General features: G+C 45.7%; 1 protein-coding gene across 2 annotated transcripts; it reads left to right on the plus strand.

Moving 5' to 3' along the window:
• On the plus strand, nucleotides 1-26,450 carry LOC117656433 (dehydrogenase/reductase SDR family member 4-like). 2 transcript variants are annotated; one of them, XM_060684819.2, is made up of 8 exons: nucleotides 1-359; nucleotides 3,522-3,699; nucleotides 10,874-10,975; nucleotides 12,401-12,471; nucleotides 15,093-15,144; nucleotides 18,398-18,532; nucleotides 21,962-22,017; nucleotides 25,665-26,450. In XM_060684819.2, exons 1-8 carry the CDS (start codon nucleotides 238-240, stop codon nucleotides 25,777-25,779), a joined length of 831 nt encoding a protein of 276 aa, XP_060540802.2. In that variant the 5' UTR covers nucleotides 1-237; the 3' UTR covers nucleotides 25,780-26,450. The 2 variants fall into 2 exon arrangements, with proteins under 2 accessions (XP_060540802.2, XP_087747807.1); XM_087891681.1 differs by having other exon boundaries at nucleotides 15,096-15,144.
• The last annotated feature ends 373 nt before the right edge of the window (nucleotides 26,451-26,823 follow it).

Consider the following 26,823-nt stretch of genomic DNA (forward strand, 5'->3'; position numbering starts at 1 on the left):
ACTCCGCCAGCAGCCTCCCTCCCGGGGCGGCGGCGAGATCGCGCGCTGGAGAAACTCTCGCGGTGCTTGACCGCCTGCCTCCCTCCCTCCCTCTGCAAGGCGCAGCCCTGGCCTCGCCCGCCAGAGGGCGCTCGCTAACCCCTCCTCGCTCTTGCCCCCGCCCCCGCCCCTCCCACTTTCACTCCCCAGATTCGGGTTTGCATTGCAGGCGGAGCTGCGCGGGATCCAAAGGTCCCCATGCAAAGAGCGCTGCTCTCCGCCGGCCGCCTTGCTTGGAGCCGCTTTGCGAGGATGAGCAGCACCTCAGCCGGCCGCTCCCTGGCCGAGAAAGTGGCCCTGGTGACGGCCTCCACCGAAGGGTAAGCAAGGGAGGGAGAAAGAAACTTTGCCAAGCTTTGGGAGACTGCAACTCCCAGAATGCACCGGGCTCGGGTCGCCTGCGACCACCCAACCTTCTAAGGGCATGCTGGGAGTTGTGGTTCTCTCCCCCCCCACACACACACATAGGATCTGCAGGAGGCCAGGAGGGGAACTTTTTGGGCGCCCAAATGGAAGAGAAGAGAATGGCCGGATTTTGGAAAGAGGAAGGAAGGGAGGAAGGAAAGCACTTTGCACTCGCTCAGAGGCACTCTTGCCAGCCTTACCAGCCCCTCCCGCTTGAAATTAAACCTTGGGGTGCACTTTTGAAGGAGAGATGAGGAGCCACTTCTTGGGGTTCTGCTGAAGATGTGACTTTTTGTGTTCTTCCTTCCTTCCTTCCTTCCCTCCCTCCATTCTTCCTTTCCTTCTTTACTCCTTCCTTCCTTCCATCCTCCCTTCCTTCCTTCTTTCTTTCTTCCTTCCTCTCTTCTCCTTCTCCTTCCTTCCCTCCCTCCATTCTTCCTTTCCTTCTTTGCTCCTTCCTTCCTTCCTTTCTTCCTTCTCTTCTCTGCTCCTTCTCCTTTCTTCCCTCCCTCCTTCCTTCCTTCTCTCCCCCCTCCTTCCTTTGTTTCCCCTCCTTTTCCTTTCTTTCTTCCCTCCCTCCCTCCTTTCTTCCATTCTTCCTTTACTTCTTTGCTCCTTCCTTTCTTCCTTTCTTCCTCTCCTCTTATTTGCTCCTTCTCCTTCCCTCCCTCCCTCCATTCTTCCTTTCCTTCTTTGCTCCTTCCTTCCTTCCTTCTTTCTTTCTTCCTCTCCTCTTATTTGCTCCTTCTCCTTCCTTCCCTCCCTCCATTCTTCCTTTCCTTCTTTGCTCCTTCCTTCCTTCCTTCCTTCCTTCCTTCCTTCCTTCCTTCCTTCCTTCCTTCCTTTTTTCCTCTCCTCTTATTTGCTCCTTCTCCTTCCTTCCCTCCCTCCATTCTTCCTTTCCTTCTTTGCTCCTTCCTTCCTTCCTTTCTTCCTCTCCTTTTATTTGCTCCTTCTCCTTCCTTCCCTCCCTCCATTCTTCCTTTCCTTCTTTGCTCCTTCCTTCCTTCCCTTCTTTTCTTCCTTCCTTCTTTCTTCCTTCTACTCTTCTCTGCTCCTTCTCCTTTCTTCCCTCCCTCCCTCCTTCCTTCCTTCTCTCCTCCTCCTTCCTTTGTTTCCCCTCCTTTTCCTTTCTTTCTTCCCTCCCTCCTTTCTTCCATTCTTCCATTCCTTCTTTGCTCCTTCCTTCTTTCTTCCTTCCTCTCTTCTCTTCTTTGCCCTTCCTTCCCTCCCTCCCTTCCTTCTCTTTCTTTCTTTCTCGCTTTCTTTTCCTTCCTTCCTTCCTGTTTGTATCCCACCTTTATTATTTTACAAGTAACTCAAGGCAGCGAGTTTCTTTCCAGTTTCTTTCCTGGATCAAGGCTGCAGTTACCGACTAACTTAACGAATTCCCGTTTCTGTGTGCTTTTGCAACAACCTGTTTTGTGACCTAATTCAACGGAATTAGTTTCAGCTCAGATCCCCTCCTTTCTGCCTTTCTCCCGCTCAGGGCTACGATTTTGAAATGATTTCAAAATCATGATTTCAAAATCATGATTTCAAAATCACGATTTCAAAATCACGATTTCAAAATCATGATTTCACTCGGCTGTAGCTTTCGACACTAGTCAGATGTGTTAAGTTGTGGATCCGGCTGATCTGGGTTGGAAACAGCTGATGTAATTTCAAACCTTGAAATGAAGGTCTATACCAGTGTTTCTCAACCTTGGTAGCTTGAAGATGGGTGGACTTCAACTCCCAGAATCCCCCAGCCAGCGTTGCTGGCTGGGGGATTCTGGGAGTTGAAGTCCACCCATCTTCAAGCTACCAAGGTTGAGAAACACTGGTCTATACCGTATACAGGCAGTCCTCACTTAACGACTGTCATAACTTCCATGGTTGTTAAGTGAGGACTCCTGTATACTGTACAGGTAGTCCTTGACATACAACAGTCGAGGACTACCTGTACAGTTTTTCACAGTTAAGACAGATCCACTTAACGGCCATGTGACGAACTTAACAGCCGCAGTGATTCACTTAACAACCGTGTGGCAAGGAAGGTCGTAAAACGAGGCAAAGCTCGCTTAACAAGTGTCTCACTTAGCGATGTAGGGCTCCTTGGCAGTCGTAAGTCGAGGACGGCCTATATCGTTTACCCTTGGTGTAGACAAGCAAGGTTCCCTTAGTAACCGTGTCACTGACTTAACAACTCGAGCGATTCACTTAACTCCGGTGACAAGAAAGGTTGCAAAAGGAGGCAAAACTCACTTCGCAACTGTCTTGCTCAGCGACGGAAAGTTTGGGCTCCGTTATGGTCGTACGCCGAGGACTATCCGTACCTGTTTTATCTGCAGAATGGCACCAAGAATTGCACGGAAAGGCCGGATACATCCTATTACAGGTTGTCCTTAAATTACGACCACAATCGAGCCCAAAATTCCTGTCGCTAAAGCGAGACGTTTGTGAAGCAAATTTTACCCCATTTTACGACTTTTCTTGCCACCGTCGTTAACTGAATCCCTGCCATTGTTAAGTTAGTAACAAGGTTGTTAACTGAATCCCTGCCGTTGTTAAGTTAGTAACAAGGTCGTTAAGTGAAGCTGGCTATCCAATTGTCGAAAGGTCGCAAAAGGGGATCACGTGACCCCCCCCAGGATACTGCGACCGTCATAAATATGAATCAGTTGCCAACCGTCTGAATTTTAATCTTGTGGCCATGGAGATACTGCAATGGTCGTAAAGTGTGAAAAATGGCCATAGGTCACTTTTTTCAGTGCTGTGGTAACTTCGAATGGTCACTAAGTGAATCGCTGCAGTTCTTAAATTTTGAGACAGTCGTTAAGTGAATCCGGGCTTCCCCCTTGACTTGGGCCTCGTGAGAAGTTCGCCAAAGGGGGATCACGGGACACTGCGACTCTCGTAAATATGAGTCAGTCACCAAGTGTCCGAAATTTGGATGGCGTGACCACGAGTGCGACGGTTGCAAGTGTGGAAAATGGTCCGAAGTCGCTTTCTTCAGCGTCCTGGTAACTTCGAACGGTCACTAAACGAACGGTTGTAAGTCGGGGTCATCCTGTATCACGTTTCTGTCTCGGCAGAATTGGCTTAGCCATCGCACGCCGGCTGGCACAAGACGGGGCACACGTGCTGGTGAGTAGCCGGAAGCAGGCCAACGTGGACCGGGCGGTGGCTGAATTGCAGGCCGAGAATCTCAGCGTGTCAGGATTGGTGTGCCACGTGGGGAAGGCAGAAGACAGACGGCGCCTAATGGATGTGGTAAGCGCCCCCTCCTCCATGGTGTATCTTGCCCCATTGTTTCACTACCGGCAGTCCTTGGCTTATGACCGCAATCGAGCCCAGCATTTCTGTCACTAAGCGAGACAGTTCAGCGAATTTCGCCCCGTTCTGCCACCTTTCTACCCACCGTTGTTAAGCGAATCACCACCGTTCTTAAGTTAGCCACGCGGTTGTTAAGCGAATCCGGCTTCCCCGTTGACTTGGCTCGTCAGAAAGTCACAAAAAGGGGATCGTGTGACCTCCAGATATTGCGACCGTCATAAGTACAGTACAAACCAGTTGCCAAGCGTCGGAATTTTGATCCCGGGGGTACTACAACGGTGGTTAAGCGTGAAAAACGATCATAAATCACTTTTTTCAGTGCCGTTGTAACTTCGAAACCGTCACTAAATCATCATCGTCTTTCAACGACCCCATCATCCCTTGCGGGGTGGAATCTGGGCAACTGAATGGAGCTAGCAGAGTGTTTTTTAAATGGCCGGATGCCTTTCCTGTTGCCAGTGCGGAGTTTTGTTCAGCAGATATATTCTCAGTCTGCCCAGAGAGAGAAATAGCCGCCTCTACTTAGGATTGAATTCACAGCCTCCTGATGCAAAGAGAACATCTCCACTGAGCTACATGAAATCTTCGGTCTTTGTTGGAGGGAAGGTGGAGTACCACAGGACATGAAGGATGCAAATATCTGTATTTACAAGAACGAAGGTGACAGGGGTGACTGTAACAACTGCCGTGGCATCTCTTCTTCTTAGTGTCTTCTTCTACAACCTGCTTGCCCGTGTCGTACTGAAGAGGCTCCAAGTGCTATCCAGAATCACAGTGTGGATTTCGAGCTAACAGGTCCACTACTGACATGGTATTTTCCCTTAGATAGTTTCAGGAGAAATGCAGGGAACAAAGACAGCCACTTTTTGTAGCCTTCATAGATCTTATGAAGGCTTTTGACTTGGTTATTTATTTATTTATTTATTTATTTATTTATCTATTTATTTATTTATTTATTTAAATTTATATACCGCCCTTCTCCCGAAGGACTCAGGGCGGTGGACAGCCGGAATTAAGATACATATAACATAAAAGTTAAAAACAACTAAAATAAATTAAATCGATCGGCCTCCCAATTTAAAACCCCACATCTATACAATTTAAAAAAAAAACTAACCCATAAGACTTTTTAGGCTAGGCCGGCTTGGTGGAATAAAAAAGTCATCAGGGCCTTACGGAAAGTACGGAGGTCCGGAATCAGCCGTATTCCGGGAGGGAGCTCATTCTACAGGGCGGGTGCCCCCACAGAGAAGGCTCTCCCCCTGGGGGCCGCCGGCCGACATTGCTTGACCGACGGCACCCTGAGGAGGCCCTCTCTCTGAGAGCATATTGGCCGGTGGGAGGTTATCGGTTGCAGAAGGCGGTCTCGTAAATACCCTGGCCCTAAGCCATGGAGCGCTTTAAAGGTGAGAACCAATACCTTGAAGCGCACCCGGAAGACCACTGGGAGCCAGTGCGGCTCGCACAGGAGAGGTGTTACATGGGAGCGCCAAGTCGCTCCCATAATCACCCGCGCGGCCGCGTTCTGGACCAGTTGGAGCCTCCGGGTGTTCCTCAAGGGGAGCCCCGTGTAGAGAGCGTTACTGTAGTCCAGGCGAGAAGTGACTAGGGCATGCGTGTTAGCAGGGACGGCCTTTATAAAATTCTCCTCAAGATTGGATGTCCACCTCAGCTCCTGAACATCATCAGGTCCTTTCATGAGGAAATGAAGGACACTGTAGTTTTTGATAGCTTAACTTCAGATTTCTTTGATATTCAAAGTAGAGTCTTTGTCTTTGTCTTTTGTCTTTTATTAGATTTCTATACCGCCCTGCTCCCGAAGGACTCAGGGCGGTGAACAGGCACAAAATAAAATACATAAATACAAAAGTTAAAAAATAGAATTAAAACCAGGTTAAATAATTTAGCCCAAGACAGTTAAAAAATCCCAATAATTTAAAACAAATTAAAATTTCGATGTAAAAGAATTTTAAAACAGGGGAGAAAATTAGGCCAGGCCGGCTTACTGGAATAGAAGAATCTTAAGAGCACGGCGGAAAGTGCGTAGATCCGGGATCCTCCGTATCTCTGGGGGGAGCTCGTTCCAGATAGTGGGTGCCCCCACAGAGAAGGCCCTCCCCCTGGGGGCCGCCAGTCGACATTGTTTAGCTGACGGCACCCGGAGGAGCCCCTCTCTATGAGAGCGTACCGGCTGGTGGGAGGTTGCTTGTGGTAGTAGGCGGTCCCGTAAATAACCAGGTCCTAAGCCATGGAGCGCTCTAAAGGTGGTGACCAAAACCTTGAAGCGCACCCGGAAGACCACCGGGAGCCAGTGCAGCTCGCGCAGGAGAGGTGTCACATGGGAGCGCCATGTTGCTCCCATAACCACCTGCGCGGCTGCACTCTGCGCCAGTTGGAGCCTCCGGGTGCTCCTCAAGGGGAGCCCCATGTAGAGAGCGGCCAACTTTATTCGGGATCTTTTTTGCTGTCATGCTGAAACATGCTTTTGGAACTGCGACAGAGGGTATTTACCTCAGGACCAGATCAGACGGAAAACTCTTTAATCTCTCTAGATTGAGAGCAAAGTCTAAAGTCCAGCTGAAATGCTTACGGAATTTCCGCTTGGCTGATGATGCTGCCGTCACTGCTCACTCACTCTGCTGAAGACTTTCAACAACTTATGGACAGTTTTAGCAAGGCCTGCCAAGACTTTGGACTAACAATCAGCCTGAAAAAACCCCCACAAATAATAGGTTAGGACGTGGATTTACCTCCCTGTATTACAATCTTTGCACAAGAACTGGAGGTCGTCCATGGCTTTGTGTACCTCGGCTCAACTATCTCTGACACTCTCTCTTTAGATACTGAGTTGAATAAACGTATTGGTATTTATTTATTTATTTATTTTATTTATCAAATTTCTATACCGCCCTACTCCCGAAGGACTCAGGGTGGTGAACAGCCAAAATAAAATACAGATAATACAAACATTAAAAATCCATTAAAATTATTAATTTTTTTGACCAAAACAAATTTAAAACACCCAATTTATAACAAATTAAACGATTTAAAATTTAAAAGGGAGAGTTAGGCCAGGCCAGCCTGCTGAAATAAAAATGTTTTGAGAGCACGACGAAACGTGCGCAGATCCGGGATCCTCCGTATCTCCGGGGAGAGCTCGTTCCAGATGGTAGGTGCCCCCACAGAGAAGGCTCTCACCCTGTGGGCCGCCAGTCGACACTGTTTGGCCGACGGCACCCTGAGAAGCCCCTCTCTATGGGAGCGTACTGGTCGGTGAGAGACTATTGGTAGCAGAAGGCGGTCTCGTAAGTACCCTGGTCCGATGCCATGGAGCGCTCTAAAGGTGGTAACCAAAACCTTGAAACCTTGAAGCGCACCCGGAAGACCACCGGGAGCCAGTGCAGCTCGCACAGGAGGGGGGGTCACATGGGAGCGCCACGCCGCTCCCGTAACCACCCGCGCGGCCGCATTCTGGACCAGCTGGAGCCTCCGGGTGCTCCTCAAGGGGGCACCACACATGGTAAAGTGGCCACCACATTTTCCAGACTTACAAAGAGAGTCTGGCTTAATAAGAAGCTGACAGAACATACAAAGATCTCAGCCTGCGTCCTGAGCGCACTCTTGTACCGCAGTGAGTCTTGGACCCTCTACGCACGTCAGGAGAGAAAGTTGAACACCTGTCATATGCGCTGTCTCCGACGAATTCTTGGCATTCACCTGACAGGACAAAGTCTCAAAGAGCGCAGTCTTGGAACGTGCCGGAATTTCTAGCATGTCTACACTATTGAAACAGCGACGTCTGCGCTGACTGGGGCATGTCGTGAGAACGGCTGATGGTCGGATTCCGAAAGATCTCCTGTATGGAGAATTAGTGCAGGGAAGGCACCTCAGAGGGAGACCACAGCTGCGATATAAGGATATCTGCAAGAGGGGGACGGACATTAACAACTGGGAACCCTTGACCTCCGATCGTTCAGCTTGGAGGCTAAAGACGCAGCACGGCCTTCTCCAATTCGAAGAGACGCTTGTTCGGCAGGCCGAGGCAAAGAGGGAGTCCCGGAACCAGCGAAATCTGGAGGCTGGGCAGGGGACCGAATGTACCACCTTCAGTGTGGAAGGGATTGCCACTCTCGAATTGGCCTTTTTAGTCACTGTAGATGCTGTTTTAGGACCTCTTTCCAGAGCACGATACCGTAGTCCCATGATGGCGAACCTATGGCACGCATGCCACAGGTGGCACACAGAGCCATATCGGTGGGCACGCGAGCTCAGCTGCATGCCAGCCAGCTGATTTTCGGGCCTTCTGGGCCCACCGGAAGTAGAGAAACAGGCTGTTTCCTGCCTCTGGAGGGCCTGGGAGTAGGTGGGGAAGGCCTGTTTTTTGCTCTCCCCAGGCTCCAGAGGCTTTCTAGGAGCCTGGGGAGGGCAAAAACAGCCTCCCCTCCCCCAGAGGGTGTCCGGTAGGCTGTTTTGGCCCTACCCAGGCTCCTAGAAAGCCTCTGGAGCCTGGGGAGGATGAAAAATGGGCCTACCGTGCCATCGTGTGCCAAAAGCCGGGGTGGGTTTCACATGTGCGGGGGTGGGGCGCATAGAATAATGGCTGTGGGCACGCACACACGACCCCCGCCTTTGGCACGCTATGGCAAAAAGGTTAGCCATCACTGCCATAGTCTCTTGAGACTTTAGGATGCCAAGGGGCCTAGGATCGAACTCACAGCCTCCTGATTGTGAGGTGAGAGGGCTCCGCCTCTAGGCCACCGCACCACTCCTTCGAATGGTCATTAAATGAATGGTTATAAATCGAGGACTCCCTGGAAGAGATGAACTAAGTTTCCGGGTGTTCGTTTTCAAACTTTTCGGAATTGATTCTCACGATGGGGGAGTGAAAATGGACTCAGCCCCCTGAGAGCTCTGGAATTTCTTCCAAAATTCGGGATTTTCCAAGGGAATCCTGTCGCAGCTTTAACCGAAGCACCTTTCGTTTGTGCTGTGTGTGTGTGTTTGTGTGTTTTTGTGGTGGAAAAACCAGAGGCTGGGTTGATATTTTCCCTCAGGCGAGTTTCTTGCAATCAAAATTCTCTGCCATTGTGGTTTCTACGGTGCAAGGCTCAACTTGCTACAGAGAGAGAGAACTGGGAATCCTTTTTCCCAGTTTGCGTTCCCAACTGGGCCAGGATGGGGTAAAAAAAAAACATTTTTCCAAAAGGGAAAAAAAATCTATATTTTCTCCGATTTTCAGGACTTTTTCACTCCTCCTCGGCGGTTTTCAGATCCTAAAATTAAAATTTTGCTGCTTTTTCAGAAAGGGCTGGCTGGTTTCACCATTCGCATATCTTACAGGTAGTCCTCGACTTGCGACCACAATGGAGGCCCAAATTTCTGTCGCTGAGCGAGACATTTTGTGAAGTGAATTGTACCCCGTTTTACGACTTCTCTTGCCACCGTTCTTAACTGAACCCCTGCAAGCTTTTTAAGTTAGTTTACAAGGTTGTTAAACGAATCTGGCTACCCGCATTGTTGGAAGGTCGCAAAAAGTGACCCAGGGACTGGAGGGGGGGGGGAAATGCTACCGGTTCGGGGCGGTTCTCCCAAACCGGTAGTGAAAATGCTACTGGTTCGCCCAAACGAGTAGTAAAGAAAATGCTTTAAAAAGTTCTGAGGATCATGCGGCACAGCTGATCGTCTGAATTTTTTTTTAACTTTTTTAAAGCATTTTTTTTAACTAGCCGTTTTTTGTTTTTTTTGTTTTGTTTTGTTTTGTTTTTGCTTTAATTTATATGCCGCCCTTCTCTGGAGACTCAGGGCGGCTTACAATGCAATAGGTAGTAAAAATATGCTTTAAAAAGGTAAAATAAAGTTTCCGAAAATCAGTTGTGACAACAACTGCGGGATCCTCTGAACTTTTTTTTTTTTTTTACTTTTTAAAGCATTTTTTTACTACCTATTGGGGGGGGGTCCATTTTTGCTCCCAGGAGGCTTCCCTGAGGCCTGCTAGGCCAAAAACGGGAGATGGGGGGTGGAAAGAAAGAGAAAGAAAGAAAAGAAGGAAGGAAGGAAGAAAGGAAAAGAAAGAAAAAGGAAAGAGAAAGAAAGAAAGGGAGGGAGGGGAGAAAGAAAGAAAGAAAGAAGAGGGAAGGAGGGAAGGAAGGAAGAGAAAGAAAGAAAGGAAAGAGAAAGGGAGGGAAGGGAGAAAGAAAGAAAAAGAAAAAAGAAAAAGGGAGAGAAGGAAGAGAAAGAAAGAAAGGAAAGAGAGAAAGAAATAAAGAAAGGGAAGGAAGAGAAAAAAAGAAAGGAAAGAGAGAGAGAAAAAGAAAGGGAGTGGAGAAAGAAAGAAAGAAAGAAAGAAAGAAAGAAAGAAAGAAAGAAAGAAAAAGAAAGGGAAGGAGGGAAAAAGGAGAGGAAGGACCACAAACTTGGCACTAGATGCAGCTTCAGAGGATCCCTTGAAAGAGCACAGCAATCCAGGGTTGGAAGGGACCTCGAGGTCATCTAGTCCAACCCCCTGCTCCAGCAGGACATTGTTAAAGTGAGTTTCTGTCTTTTGAAACAACCCCCCCCAGGTCACATAAATACATAACCATGCCCACCCAGTCCAATGACCCCCACCAAGCCACGCCCACAGAACCGTAGGAAAAAAATTTAGATTTCACCACTGCCCGGGACACTACGACCGTCATAAATATGAATCAGTTGCCAAGCGTCTGAATTTTAAATCACGTGGCCATGGGGATGCTGCAAACGGTCAGAAGTGTGAAAAACGGTGCCAGGTCACTTTTTTCCATGCCGGGGTCACTTCGAACGGTCACTAAGCGAATTGTCGTCGTAAGTGGAGGACCGCTGGTTGCTGTTTTGTGTCACGGGAAGCGAATTGGGTCGAGTTGCATATTGCCTTTGTTTTATTTAAACAGTTGCAAAAGGAGATTGAATTTGTTTTTCAACCCTGGCAACTTGAGGTGAGGACTTCAACTCCCAGAATTCCCCAGTCAGCAAAGCAAAGCTGCCTAGGGAATTCTGGGAGTTGAAGTCCAGCCCTCTTAAAAAGTCCTCAAAATTGAAAAAAATCGGGTTAACTTCTTAAACGACGGTGTTTAATTCTCTTTTTTTTCCGCAGGCCGTCGAGCGCTACGGGGGAATTGATATTTTGGTCAGCAATGCAGCCGTGAACCCGTTTTTCGGAAGTATGTTGGACGCCACGGAGGAAGTCTGGGACAAGGTGAGACATTTTGCAGATGGGGACAGAGGAGAAAACGATGGGCTTTGTAGTCCCGAAAGGTGCACCCTTGCAGGGAGCTTAGCGTGGCCAACATGTCGGAGGAATGTTGGTCAAACCCGCTGGCAAGGCCAAACATCTGCAAAAACGGATTGGGAAAACGGGGCTAAAATATTGCTTTCCCGCTTTATGGCTGGTCCTCACTTAACGTCGGTTTGCTTAGCGGCCGTTTGAAATTAGGACAGATCCCCCTCCAAAACTAGTTACGGTGGTTCGCTTAGCGACCGTTTGAAATTAGGACAGATCCCCTAGTTCAGTGATGGCTAACATTTTTCCCATCACGGGCCAAAAGTGGGAGAGCACTGGAGGATTGCGCGCCCACACCCATAATTCAATGCCCCCACACATGCGCGCACGACCTCTCCGCACTCCCACTTTTTGGCACATGACGGCAAAAATGTTACCAGTGGGCCTGGTAGGCCCGTTTTTCGCCCTCCCCAGGCGCCAGAGGCTTTCTTGGAGCCTGGGGAGGGCGAAAACAGCCTTCCCCACTCCCCCCGGAGGCTGGAAATAGCCCGTTTGCTGACTTCCGGTGGGACTGGAAGGCCCGTTTTTCGCCCTCCCTAGTTTCCAGAGGCTTTCTTGGAATCTGGGGAGGACAAAAACAGCCTTCCCCATCCCCCTCGGAGACCAGAAACGGCCCGTTTGCCAACTTCCGGTGGGACTGGAAGGGCCGTTTTTCACCCTCCCCAGGCGCAAGAGGCTTCCTTGGAGCCTGGGGAGGGCAAAAACGGCCTCCCCCCCCTCCCCCAGGCCCTCTGGAGGCCGGAAACGACATGTTTCCTGACTTCCGGTGGGCCCGAAAGGCCCAAAAATCAGCCGGCCGGCACGCGTGTGCACACTGGAGCGGAACTGATACAGCTCAGCGTGTCACCTGTGACACACGTGTCATAGGTTCACCATCACATCCCTAGTTACTGTCTGGTTCCAGGACTCTATCATCAGCACAAAAATACACACAAACACACACACACACACATAGAGAGAGAGAGCGCACAAACGCACACAATATATACAAACACGCCAGATTTACGTTTCACGTTTGAGGTCGGTGACGGCGTGACTCGGACCCAGGACAGTGAGTTATTGTGAGTTTCCAGTCTTTTTCCGGCCGGTTTTTCTCCAAAATGGACACGCTGTTGCTCGTTTTACGACAGCCGTGTCCGCTTTTATGGCGAGGGGGAGCAGGGCGTATGGTTTTTGACCGCGGGGATGACTTTGCAACGGCCATGGGGAAAAAAATGGGGGTTAAAATCAGGTCGGCAGAATCGCGTGGGTGTCTCGTCTTACGGCCGTAAGGACAGCCGATCGAGATTCCTGGACGCGTTAACGGTCGTAAGTCCAGGTCATACCTGTTATTTGTTTCAGATATTGGATATCAACGTAAAGGCAACAGCCTTGCTAGCCAATCTGGTGGTCCCTCATATGCAGAAAAGGGGGTGAGTATGTCATGGCAACGTTAATATTTTGGGGTCCTTTTTCCTCTTTCATTGACGTGTAGGCAGTCCTCGACTTACAACCCTTCGTTTAGTGACCGTTCCAAGCTACAAGGGCACTGTGAAAAAAAGTGAGTTCTTTTTTCACGCTTAACGACTGTTGCAGCATCCCCATGGTTACGTGGTGATCAAAATCCGGACGCTTGGCAACTTTGACTCAAATTTATGACGGCTGCAGTGTCCCGGGGGCTCACGTGCTCCCCTTTTGCCAAGCCAAGTCAAAGTCGATTCGTTTAATGACTGCATTACCCATGTAACCACAGCGGCGAGTCGCTTAACCGGGGCAAGAAAGGTCGTAAAATGGGGCCTAACTCACTTAACGACGGTCATGCTGAGCGGTGGAAATTGTGGTCGTAAGTCGAGGTCTACCTGTACCGTCTTTCAGTTTAAAGCAGGAGGTAAATTCCCTCAGTCCAATGTATAATTTATATATTCTAGTTAACGTTTGGGCTGGAAAATTGTTAGATTATTATTTCTTTCTCGTTCTTTTCTTTTTTTTCCCTTCTTGCCTATTTTCTGATCAGCTTTGACTACCGGTATTTCTTCTTCTTTTTCTATTCTTTCTCCTGACAACTCCATTTCAAGTTTCTAGTCCTCGTTGTGAATTTCTCCAGCCCTTTGAAAGCTGCTCTATAAAAAGAAGACTCTTGATTCCGATAAATCCCTGGCTTTGTGAAGGAGAGGGGGTCCGTTTTCAAGGGAGGTAGAATTTGCACTCGGAGCCTGCTGCATTCATGGGAAACACAACAAATTTTCAGTCTTCGTGGCCAGAATATTATATTCTATAATATATAATATTTTGAGATACTCATGATCTCAAAAAAAATGGAAGTTATTTTCTTGCTTCAGAACGTTATTTCATTTCACATTAAGATTCTTAAAAGCTTCTTTCAGTAGATTAGGGAGATCCTAATTATTATTTTTTAAGTTTTTTATTTTTTTATTTTTTACAAACATATCAAAGTGTGAACAGTGTGGTACCTATGTCATACATTTTAGTACAAATAAAATAGTATTAATCATCTCTGTTTCATTTAACAAGCTGATACAATCCTTGTAATAATACCCATATTTTTATTCAATTATAACCTTTCATTATTTAATCATTCAATATTTCAATGTGTCATTTCCATGCCAATCACCTTGTTCTAAGTATCCTACCTTTTAATACAAATAGAACATTATTAATCATATTTATTACTTTTAACACGCTTATAATAATTCTAATAATAGTACAAACATTTGTGCTAAATTGAAATCTTCCATTATTTGTTTGTTGAATCCTAATTATTCTTCACAGCAACCTTGTGAGGTATTGTTGTGGCCCGCCGGCGGTCTGCGGAGCTGGCAGCAGAGTCGGGCAGTGAGGAGATTGGGGAGGAACGTGGGCCAGTCCTGGAGTCTGGGGAAGGCTCGGACGAGGGCTCTACGTCAGAGGAAGAGAGGGGGCCAGGGCCATCGGGTAGTTATGTGCTGCCTCCGGAGCCTCCGGAATCCGACATAAGCGAGGCAGAAGAACAGTGTGAGCCCGTTCCCAGTGTGCGCATGCGCAGAGCTGCCATAAGGCAAGAACAATTAAGGAAAAAAAGGGCGACTCAGGAGTAAGGCTTGGAGATGATTGGCCCCTCTCATAAAACATAAAAAAGGAAGCAATTAGTTCATATAGTCCATTCAAGCTCTGAGAAGTCCGTTTGCCTCTGTGACAATTAGGTTTCTGGCAGCGTTTCAAGGGACATAAAGGTGGGTGTTTATCAACATTACCCCGAAAGACTGTGTCAACTCGAGCAGACATCTGTCGGAATCTTCACAGACTGTTGGTGTATCGTTACGGGCTGTGAATGACCGTAATTCACAGCCACCTCAATAAAAGAGGTTTTTTTGGGACTAAGACTGGGATTTATGCTTTCTCAGGAAGCCTAGGTCAGAAAAGATAGGTTGGGGGAGAAATAGTGATTGTTTCCAGGGGAATTAGAGGAATACGAGAGCGGAAGAATGTGATCGACAGGAAAACCCCATTACCGTTTTAAAGAGACAGAGACTAAAATAATCCTGGGACAGAGTTTATTCTTTGCAAAGGGCCTTTCTCTCTGGAGGAGAGGAAAGACGGAAATAAAACAGTTTACATGAGTTTTATAGTCTTCAGGAACATCACAATACACGTCAATAAAGTCCCTTGGGAATCAGTTTCAGATCTTACATAACATCTTATATAACATATGTAGTACATGATCCACCCTGGAAATTCCCCAATTCCCAACAGAAATACCCCTCAAAAACATCAATTGCGTACTTCCTTTAATTAATGAGGGCAAGTTGACTCAAGAGCATATTTCCTGCAAGATAAACATATTCTCAAGAACACAGGAATTACACAGTTCCTTTATCATGTTCTTAAATGTCAGCTAAATTATATAATCAGGTTATACAAGGTAAAATAAAGCCTTAACATGATTTTAAAATGGCGTAACTCAGGTTATGCTTTTACAGGAATAATTCTTATATTTCTCACAAAGAAAAAAGAGGGGGGGGGAATCTGCCTCTCTTAATCCCCTGCTTTGTTCCAGAAGCGGCTCCATCGTCATCGTGGCGTCCGTTGCTGGATATATGCCGTTTCCAGTGAGTGAAGCAGATAATTTTCTCTCTCTTTTGCGTCTTTCGGGCCGTCTCTCAAAATGGAATAAACGAATTAGATGTCTTTCTCCTTGAACCTAAATAAGGAGTCAGTTGCGTTACGCAGCGGCAAAAAAAGGCGAATGCAATTGCTGCAATTGCGTCTAGGACACGGGTGTCAAACTTCCTTTCGTTGAGGGCCGCATCAGGGTTGTGTTTGACGTCGGGGAGGGGGGGGGCTGGGGGGCCATGGCTGGGGTGGGCGCAGCCAGCTCCACATCATTCGGTGAGGCTGTTTTCAGTCACGATGGCCTTTGCTAGTGAAACTGGAAGTATGGACGCCGCACGCGGGCTCCATTTCTGCTGGCAGAGGGCTGCAGGAGGCCGCCGTGGCCACAAAACGAGCTCCATTTTTGCACCACAGGCCGGTCCACTGTTTCCAGGCGGCCCCACGGGCCAGATCTAAGCGGATTCAGGCCCACAGGCCTTGAGTTTGACACCCCTGATCTAGGAAGTTGGTTTTCCAAATTAGGAGAAATCAATTATTCCCCTTTATTCTGTCCTGGGTCTCCCAGTTCAAGTGGGAGGATTCAGATTTATTTATTTATTTAGCGTCTGGCTGGTCACACACAATATTAAAATACTTCATTTTTACAGGTTAAAAGGATTAAAACAATTAGAAAAAGAGCAGTAAGAAAACCTAAGAGGAAAACAGAAAGAACATTTCAGAGTTTAGTGTCGAGTTTGGAGATCCAGTCAGTAGCTGTCGTCGTTATGCGGAGGAAGTCCCTAGAATCTCCTGGATACCTTCTGTTAGAGCTTTCCCTCACTATATGTTGGATAGTTTGTCTGTGTGCCCCGCAATCGCATTGTGCTGAAGGTATCTTTCCCCATTTATACAAGGAGTCGGCACACACCCCATGAGTCGTTCTAATTCTGTTATATGTCACCCATATATGTCGGGGTAGGTTAAATCCTGGAGGTATGCTATTAGGATTAATATGCTCAGTGATATCTTGGGAGGAATATCTACTCCACACTTCCATCCACTTTTGTGTGGTGTTCTGATGATCGGCCAGCAGCTTAAGCGCTGTCAAGAGTGGTGGGTTTCTTGATTTTAATCGGCATCTTAAGATATCAGGAATGTATCCATGAATGGGTAGAGAGGAATTTAACAGGATCTTACTATACTCCCGAATGAGAGCTTCTTGTCGTCGTAAGTGCAGGGGAAGTATGTGACTAAGAACTGGTAACCAGTAACTAGGTGTAGATTTTATGCACCCAGGATAAATAGATGAGAGAGAGATGGATGGATGGATGGCATAGCTGGCATAGAGAGAGAGATAGTAGATGGATAGATAAATATTGCTTATTGCTTAATGCATTGTAAGCTGCCCTGAGTCTCCGGAGAAGGGCGGCATATAAATCAAATTTAAAAAAAAAAATAGGTGATAGAGATTATTATTATTATTATTATTTATTGAATTTGTATACCGCCCTACTCCTGAAGGACTCAGGGCGGTGAACAGCCAGATAAAATACATATAATACAAATGTTAAAAAAGCATTAAAATACAATTAAATAATTGGCCCGGAAAATGAAATTTAAAACACCCCAAATTCATAAAACAAATTTAAAGTTGAAGAATTTTAAAATTTTAAAAAGTTTAAAAGATAGATTAGATAGATAGATAGATAGATAGATAGATAGATAGATAGATAGATAGATAGATAGATAGATAGATAACAGATAAATAGATGATGGATGGATGATAGATGATAGATAGGTAGGTAGGTAGATGATGGATAGATGGAGTAGATGGCATAGAGAAATGGATGAATGGATGGATGGATGGATGGATGGATGGATAGACAGATGGCATAGAGAGAGATAGTAGATGGATGGATGGATGGATGGATGGATGGATGGATGGATGGATGGATAGATAGACAGATGACAGATAAATAGATGATGGATGGATGATAGATGATAGGTAGGTAGATGATGGATAGATGGAGTAGATGGCATAGAGAAATGGATGGATGGATGGATGGATGGATGGATGGATGGATGGATGGATAGACGGATGGCATAGAGATAGATAGTAGATGGATGGATGGATGGATGGATGGATGGATGGATAGATAGATAGATAGATAACAGATAAATAGATGATGGATGGATGATAGATGATAGGTAGGTAGGTAGGTAGATGATGGATAGATGGAGTAGATGGCATAGAGAAATGGATGGATGGATGGATGGATGGATGGATAGACAGATGTCATAGAGAGAGATAGTAGATGGATGGATGGATGGATGGATAGATAGATAGATAGATAGATAGATGACAGATAAATAGATGATGGATGGATGATAGATTAGATGGATAGATAGATAGACAGATAGATGGCATAGATAGATGGCATAGATGGCATAGAGATAGTAGATGGATAGATAAATAGATGATGGATGGATGATAGATGATGGATGTATAATAGATGATGAATGGATGATGGATGGATAGATAGATAGATAGATAGACAATAGATGGCATAGATAGATGGCATAGATGGCATAGAGATAGTAGATGGATAGATAAATAGATGAGAGAGAGAGATGGATGGATGGATGGCATAGCTGGCATAGAGAGAAAGAGATAGTAGATCGATAGATAAATAGATGATAGAGAGATTAGATAGATAGATAGATAGATAGATAGATAGATAGATAGATAGATAATAGATGGCATAGAGAGAGAGATGTATAGATAAATAGATGATAGAGATAGATAAATATAGACGCAGAAAGATACAGATAGATATAAATAAGATAGATTGGTAGACATAATTACATAGAGAAATACACGTATAGATTGATATAAATAGAGATGGATGAATATAAATAGATAAGATAGTAACAATAGATACAGAATTAGAGATAGACAGACACAGATAAACATAGAGGGATGGATGGATGATAGACACAGATATAGTGGATGGGTGGATAGATGGATGGAGAGAGAGACAGACAGACAAACAGATAGATAAGATAGAGAGAAATAGCATTAGCCTCTTGCCCCCCGACAATCTGGGTCCTCATTTTACCCACCTCGGAAGGATGGAAGGCTGAGTCAACCTTGAGCCTGGTGAGATTCGAACTGCCAAATTGCAGGTAGCCGGCAGTCAGCGGAAGTAGCCCGGAAGTAGGCTCTTAAAGGTACCCCTAATTCTGCTTCCTTCGCCCCTTCTCTCCTAGAGCCTCGGGCCTTACAACGTCAGCAAGACGGCCCTCCTGGGCTTGACCCGCAACCTGGCCAACGAACTGGCCCCTCACAACATCCGGGTCAACTGTCTGGCGCCCGGCCTCATCCGCACGAAATTCAGCTCGCCCGTGAGTATCTTTAAGGCAGGAAAGAGATTTTAGAGCAAATGATTTTTTTTTTCATCTTTAAGATGGGTGGACTTCAACTCCCAGAATTCCTCAAGACTCTGGGCTGGGGAATTCTGGGAGTTGAAGTCCACCCATCTTAAAAATTGGCAAGGCTTTCTGGGAGTCGAAGTCCACCCATCTTAAATATTGACAAGGCTTTCTGGGAGTCGAAGTCCACCCATCTTAAAAATTGGCAAGGCTTTCTGGGAGTCGAAGTCCACCCATCTTAAAAAGTGGCAAGGCTTTCTGGGAGTCGAAGTCCACCCATCTTAAAAATTGGCAAGGCTTTCTGGGAGTCGAAGTCCACCCATCTTAAAAAGTGGCAAGGCTTTCTGGGAGTCGAAGTCCACCCATCTTAAAAAGTGGCAAGGCTTTCTGGGAGTCGAAGTCCACCCATCTTAAAAAGTGGCAAGGCTTTCTGGGAGTTGAAGTCCACCCATCTTAAATATTGGCAAGGCTTTCTGGGAGTCGAAGTCCACCCATCTTAAAAAGTGGCAAGGCTTTCTGGGAGTCGAAGTCCACCCATCTTAAAAAGTGGCAAGGCTTTCTGGGAGTCGAAGTCCACTCATCTTAAAAAGTGGCAAGGCTTTCTGGGAGTCGAAATCCACCCATCTTAAATATTGACAAGGCTTTCTGGGAGTCGAAGTCCACCCATCTTGAAAAAGTGGCAAGGCTTTCTGGGAGTCGAAGTCCACCCATCTTAAATATTGGCAAGGCTTTCTGGGAGTCGAAGTCCACCCATCTTAAAAAGTGGCAAGGCTTTCTGGGAGTCGAAGTCCACCCATCTTAAAAAGTGGCAAGGCTTTCTGGGAGTCGAAGTCCACCCATCTTAAAAAGTGGCAAGGCTTTCTGGGAGTCGAAGTCCACCCATCTTAAATATTGGCAAGGCTTTCTGGGAGTCGAAGTTCACTCATCTTAAAAAGTGGCAAGGCTTTCTGGGAGTCAAAGTCCACCCATCTTAAATATTGGCAAGGCTTTCTGGGAGTCGAAGTTCACTCATCTTAAAAAGTGGCAAGGCTTTCTGGGAGTCGAAGTCCACCCATCTTAAAAAGTGGCAAGGCTTTCTGGGAGTCGAAGTCTTGCCCATCTGAAAAAGTGGCAAGGCTTTCTGGGAGTCGAAGTCCACCCATCTTAAATATTGGCAAGGCTTTCTGGGAGTCGAAGTCCACCCATCTTAAAAAGTGGCAAGGCTTTCTGGGAGTCGAAGTCCACCCATCTTAAAAAGTGGCAAGGCTTTCTGGGAGTCGAAGTCCACCCATCTTAAATATTGGCAAGGCTTTCTGGGAGTCGAAGTTCACTCATCTTAAAAAGTGGCAAGGCTTTCTGGGAGTCAAAGTCCACCCATCTTAAATATTGGCAAGGCTTTCTGGGAGTCGAAGTTCACTCATCTTAAAAAGTGGCAAGGCTTTCTGGGAGTCGAAGTCCACCCATCTTAAAAAGTGGCAAGGCTTTCTGGGAGTCGAAGTCCACCCATCTTAAATATTGACAAGGCTTTCTGGGAGTCGAAGTCCACCCATCTTAAATATTGGCAAGGCTTTCTGGGAGTCGAAGTCCACCCATCTTAAATATTGGCAAGGCTTTCTGGGAGTCGAAGTCCACCCATCTTAAAAAGTGGCAAGGCTTTCTGGGAGTCGAAGTCCACCCATCTTAAAAAGTGGCAAGGCTTTCTGGGAGTCAAAGTCCACCCATCTTAAATATTGGCAAGGCTTTCTGGGAGTCGAAGTTCACTCATCTTAAAAAGTGGCAAGGCTTTCTGGGAGTCGAAGTCCACCCATCTTAAAAAGTGGCAAGGCTTTCTGGGAGTCGAAGTCCACCCATCTTAAATATTGACAAGGCTTTCTGGGAGTCGAAGTCCACCCATCTTAAATATTGGCAAGGCTTTCTGGGAGTCGAAGTCCACCCATCTTAAATATTGGCAAGGCTTTCTGGGAGTCGCAGTCCACCCATCTTAAATATTGGCAAGGCTTTCTGGGAATCGAAGTCCACCCATCTTAAAAAGTGGCAAGGTTTCCTGGGAGTCGAAGGCTTGCCCATCTTAAATATTGGCAAGGCTTTCTGGGAGTCGAAGTCCACCCATCTTAAAAAGTGGCAAGGCTTTCTGGGAATCGCAGTCCAACCATCTTAAAAAGTGGCAAGGCTTTCTGGGAGTCGCAGTCCAAACATCTTAAATATTGGCAAGGCTTTCTGGGAGTCGAAGTCCACCCATCTTAAATATTGTCAAGGCTTTCTGGGAGTTGAAGTCCACCCATCTTAAAAAGTGGCAAGGCTTTCTGGGAGTCGAAGTCCACCCATCTTAAATATTGGCAAGGCTTTCTGGGAGTCGAAGTCCACCCATCTTAAAAATTGGCAAGGCTTTCTGGGAGTCGAAGTCCACCCATCTTAAAAAGTGGCAAGGCTTTCTGGGAGTTGAAGTCCACCCATCTTAAAAATTGGCAAGGCTTTCTGGGAGTTGAAGTCCACTCATCTTAAAAAGTGGCAAGGCTTTCTGGGAGTCGAAGTCCACCCATCTTAAAAATTGGCAAGGCTTTCTGGGAGTTGAAGTCCACCCATCTTAAAAATTGACAAGGCTTTCTGGGAGTCGAAGTCCACCCATCTTAAAAAGTGGCAAGGCTTTCTGGGAGTTGAAGTCCACCCATCTTAAAAAGTGGCAAGGCTTTCTGGGAGTCGAAGTCCACTCATCTTAAAAAGTGGCAAGGCTTTCTGGGAGTCGAAGTCCACCCATCTTAAAAATTGGCAAGGCTTTCTGGGAGTCGAAGTCCACTCATCTTAAAAAGTGGCAAGGCTTTCAGGGAGTCGAAGTCCACCCATCTTAAAAATTGGCAAGGCTTTCTGGGAGTCGAAGTCCACCCATCTTAAATATTGGCAAGGCTTTCTGGGAGTCGAAGTCCACCCATCTTAAAAATTGGCAAGGCTTTCTGGGAGTCGAAGTCCACCCATCTTAAATATTGACAAGGCTTTCTGGGAGTCGAAGTCCACCCATCTTAAAAATTGGCAAGGCTTTCTGGGAGTCGCAGTCCACCCATCTTAAAAAGTGGCAAGGCTTTCTGGGAGTCGAAGTCCACTCATCTTAAAAAGTGGCAAGGCTTTCTGGGAGTCGAAGTCCACTCATCTTAAAAAGTGGCAAGGCTTTCTGGGAGTCGAAGTCCACTCATCTTAAATATTGGCAAGGCTTTCTGGGAGTCGAAATCCACCCATCTTAAATATTGGCAAGGCTTTCTGGGAGTCGAAGTCCACTCATCTTAAAAAGTGGCAAGGCTTTCTGGGAGTCGAAGTCCACCCATCTTGAAAAAGTTGGGGACAGCCTGTAATTGCAAACAGTGGGGCTCTCCATACCCCAAAAAATTAAAAGGAGGACATCAAATCATTTTTACCGCTGTTGTTTCTCTCTAGTTTTGGCAGGATGAAAACACAGAACGCCGAATACTGGAAACCTTGCGGATAAAGAGGTAATTTGGGATAAATCAAAGTTTTGCATTAAAATCAGGACTCGGTGGTCTGATTCTAACTTCAGCTGTTCCTTTTACAATTAAATTATATTTTTAATTTTCTTCTTTATTGTTATATTTTTAAGTAAATTAGAATGGCATTTGACTTAACTTTATGATTATATTTATATTATTAATGCCATTAGAATTTTCCTAACTGTACTGATATTTATAATTGAATTACGATTTAATTTTAGCTGATACTTATCATTATGTTGATATTTCTAAGTACATTACCGTTTCATTTAACTTAAATTCATAATGATATTGACGCTTTATAACGGCATTATAATTTCATTAAACTTCACGTTGATAATTATATTCGTATTGATAACTGCATTATAATTTAACATTTATCATCATCTTCATATTTATGGTGACATAATTTAAATAATTTCTAATTATTTTGATCCTTATAATTAATATATTTTAATTTAATATCACACTATATATATATATATATCATCTATAGTTCTCAATTTACGACCACAATTGAGCCCAAAATTTATGTTTCTAAGGGAGACATTTGTTAAGTAGGTTTTGGCCCAAGTTACGGCTTTTCTTGCCATGGCTGTTAAGTGAATCTGGCTTCCCCACTGACTGCTTCCCAGAAAGTCGTAAAAGGGGATCATGTGACCCCTGGGACACTGCAACCGTCATAAGTATGAATCAGTTGCCAAGCATCTGAATTTCAATCGCCTGCCCATGGGGAGGCAGCAACGATTGTAAGTGTGTAAAAAGGTCATAAGCGACTTTTTTTCAGTGATGCAACTTTGAACATCATTGTTCGCTGCTAATGAACTGTTGTAAGTCAAGGACTATATATCTATACGTATATATAAATTTAGGTAGGTAGGTAGGTAAGATAGATAGATAGATAGATAGATAGATAGATAGAGATATAAGTTAGATAGCAAGATACAGATAGATAGATAGATATAAGATAGATAGATATAAGATAGATAGATACATATAAGATAGATAGATATAAGATAGATAGATATAGATAGATATTAGATAGATATAGATAGATAGATATAAGATAGATAGATAGATATAAGATAGATAGATACATATAAGATAGATAGATATAAGATAGATATAGATAGATATTAGATATAGATAGATAGATATAAGATAGATAGATACATATAAGATAGATGTAAGATAGATAGATATATAAGATAGATAGATAGATAGATAATCCATCATCCATATCCATCCATCATCTATCTTTCTATCTCCAACCATCATCTATCTATCCAACATCCATCCATCATCTTTTTATCCATCATCCATCCATCCATCCTTTATCCATCATTCATTCATCCATCCATCCATATCCATCCATCATCTGTCTGTCTGTCTATCTGTCTATTATCCATTCATCATCCATCATCCATCTATCCATCATCTATCTCTCTTTCTCTCTTATCTCCAACCATCATCTATCTATCTATCATCCATCCATCATCTTTTTATCCATCGTCCATCCATCCATCATCTATCTTTCTATCTCCAACCATCATCTATCTATCTAGATAGAAAAAGAGATAGATGATGGATGGATATGGATGGATGGATGATGGATAATAGATGATGGATGGATGATGGATAGATGGATGGATGGATGAGGGATAGATAGATGATGGTTGGAGATAGAGAAAAAGAGTTAGATGATGGATGGATATGGATGGATGGATGATGGATAAATAGATGATGGATGGATAGATAGACAGACAGACAGACAGATAGATGATGGATGGATGGATGGATGATGGATAAAAAGATGATGGATGGATGTTGGATAGATAGATGATGGTTGGAGATAGAAAGATAGATGATGGATGGATGGACGATGGATAAAAAGATGATGGATGGATGATAGATAGATGATGGTTGGAGATAAGAGAGAAAGAGAGATAGATGATGGATAGATGGATGATGGATGATGAATGGATGATAGATAGACAGACAGACAGACAAATGATGGATGGATATGGATGGATGGATGGATGATGGATAAAGATGATAGATGGATGATAGAGAGATAGATGATGGATGGATCTGGATGGATGGATGAGGGATAAATAGATGATGGATGGATGATGGCTGGATAGACAGACAGATAGATGATGGATGGATGGATGGATGATGGATAAAAAGATGATGGATGGATGATAGATGGTGGATGGATCTGGATGGATGGATGATGGATAAATGGATGATAGATAGATAGATGATGGAGATAAAAAGATAGATGATGGATGGATATGGATGATGGATAAATAGATGATGGATGGATGGATGGCGGATGGATGATAGATAGACAGACAGACAGATAGATGATGGATGGATGGATGATGGATAAATAGATGATGGATGGATGATAGATGGTGGATGGATATGGCTGGATGGATGATGGATAGGGATAGAACGAGAGATAGATGATGGATGGATGGATGATGGATAAATAGATGGATGGATAGATAGATAGATAGAAAGAATTGCTCTTCTGTTTGCAGAAAAAGATTGTGCCCTTTCCTGCGGCCATTTGGCCTGGTCTTCCCTGTCCCACCCCATGACCTGATCCACAACTGCACATCCGTTGCTTAAAAACACTCCCAAAATCGCCCTTCAGACAGGATTTCCTGACCAAATCACCGATACGGGACCAGTCCAGAATGATAACCATGGAAACTGGGCCCCATACCCACACCCCTTCAAAACTAGCCATCATCCTCCACCTTCTGGATCAATGCAGCAAACTTCTGGTTGGTTTGTCATCAAAGCCATTGCTTATTTTAATTATGGGTTTATTGATTTCCAATTATGATGCTGCCGGACTCCAGAGTAATTCTGGCGGCACCAAACGGCTAGCTTGACAAGCCGTCGTAAGTCCAAGTCTCAAACGTTTGCTTAGGACTCTTGTCAAAATGCAGTAAGAGGCCGAAAAAAACCAGGCAGAACATGGAGAAGCTGAAGGAGATATTTCTTGGAGAAAGCTGAAGGAGATATTTCTCTTCATTTTCCCACCCCAACCCGCTGAAGCTTACAAGAAAGAGATAACACACAGGTCCAAAGATGTAGTCTTCAAACCACATCTCACTAACCTGTGGATTTCAAGAGATTGAAGGAAATATGCTCCTCTAACATGCAAGGAACATGAAGATGGTGGATGGCCTTCAAGAAATCTGCCCTCCAGGAGATTGAAGGAACCCCTGAAGGACAGGTTTCTTGAAGACCATCCACCTTGGACTCCATGTGACCTGCAAGTTAGAGCAGATCCCTCCAAATGGTTTCTTGAAGACCATCCACCTCTTAGACTCCATGTGATCTGCAAGTTGGAGCAGATACCTCCAAATATTGCAAGGGGGTCAGCTGCAGAAGGCCTCCTGTCTTCTTGTAGACATCTAGTTGACCAATAGATGCGACCTTCTGAGCTTTTGAGCGATCCACCAAGATAGTTCTTGGTTTGATGTTCTCCAGGCCTACTTCCCTAAGCTTCCACCCGCAAACTATGTTTCTGGATGAAGACAACAGATCCAATCTTCAGGTGTCCTAAAGGTCCTCTGACCACTAACCCAGGTCCCCCTCCTCTCCCCCAGGATCGGAGTCCCATCAGACTGTTCGGGCATCGTCTCTTTCCTTTGCTCCGCCGATGCCGACTACATCACCGGAGAGACGGTGGTGGTGGCTGGTGGCACCCCAGCCCGTCTTTGACCAGGAGATCGTGGTGCCTTCCGTGGTTCAGCTATGACGACGGATGAGATAACCGCACAACGGGGACCTCAGAAATAAGATGTGGGGGTGATTGGGGAGGGGGGTGTCGTGTCCCAGCTGGGATGGTGGTTGGGTCAGCTTCAAAGAGAGAGAGAGAGAGGTCAACTTTCTTGAGAAGAAGTGATGGCCACCAAAAAAAAATGGACCTCCTCCTAACCAGGTTTGTGTGTGTGTGTGTGTGTGTGTGTGTGTGTGTGTGTGTGTGTCCTGTGGGATTTTAGGTGGAAAAGGCTGAAGTTGAAGGGAGTCCTTTGCACACGTGCGTGCAAGGAGATACCTCCCCCTGCGCAAGCTCGCTCCGAGCCCGTGTTGAGTGAAAGATGGCTAGTTTGATCCTGGTTTGTTTTAAACTTTGTACCTCTTGGAGGTTGGGGAGGGGATATTGAGGGCGATATGGTGGTGGGGGGGAGGGAAGGGGCTTCCCTAATGCTTCTGGGGAAATTAGGGGAGGGTCTTCTGTGGTGGGGGCGGAGAAACTCAGCTTGGACGGGTTCCAAGACGGGGGAGAACAGCCCGAATCTTGGGGGTACACAAGTCGCTGGTACTCACCCCTGCCCTGCTTCGGTGCCTTCTGTGTAATAATGAAAATAAACACATCTTTGGAATCACAACCTTTTGTTGTGTCTTTTTTTGGGGGAGGAGGGGGGGGAATGCGTGGGAAGGGGACCCCCAAAGCCCCCCCTTTTAAAGGGGTTCTACCAGACAGAAAAACCCAACGGCCACCTCTCCCCCTCTCCTGTTTCCGGATCTGATGCCAACACCCCCCCCTTTTTCCATTTGAGGAGGGGGGGCCGGTTGACATACCCAAGGGAGACCCCCTCCCCATTTTCCCACCCCCCCAAGGGACTTTCCCCCTGGCAGCCCCCTCCCCTCAAGAATAATTCCTATCCTCTCTTTTTATTTCCACCCTGATTTTCTCTCTCTCTCTCTCTCTCTCTCTCTCTCTCTCTCTCTCTCTCTCTCTCTCCATCTTCCTTTCGGATT

The sequence above is a fragment of the Pantherophis guttatus genome, chromosome 4, assembly GCF_059756535.1.
Source record: "Pantherophis guttatus breed Tessera chromosome 4, ASM5975653v1, whole genome shotgun sequence".
Taxonomy (NCBI): Eukaryota; Metazoa; Chordata; class Lepidosauria; order Squamata; family Colubridae; genus Pantherophis; species Pantherophis guttatus.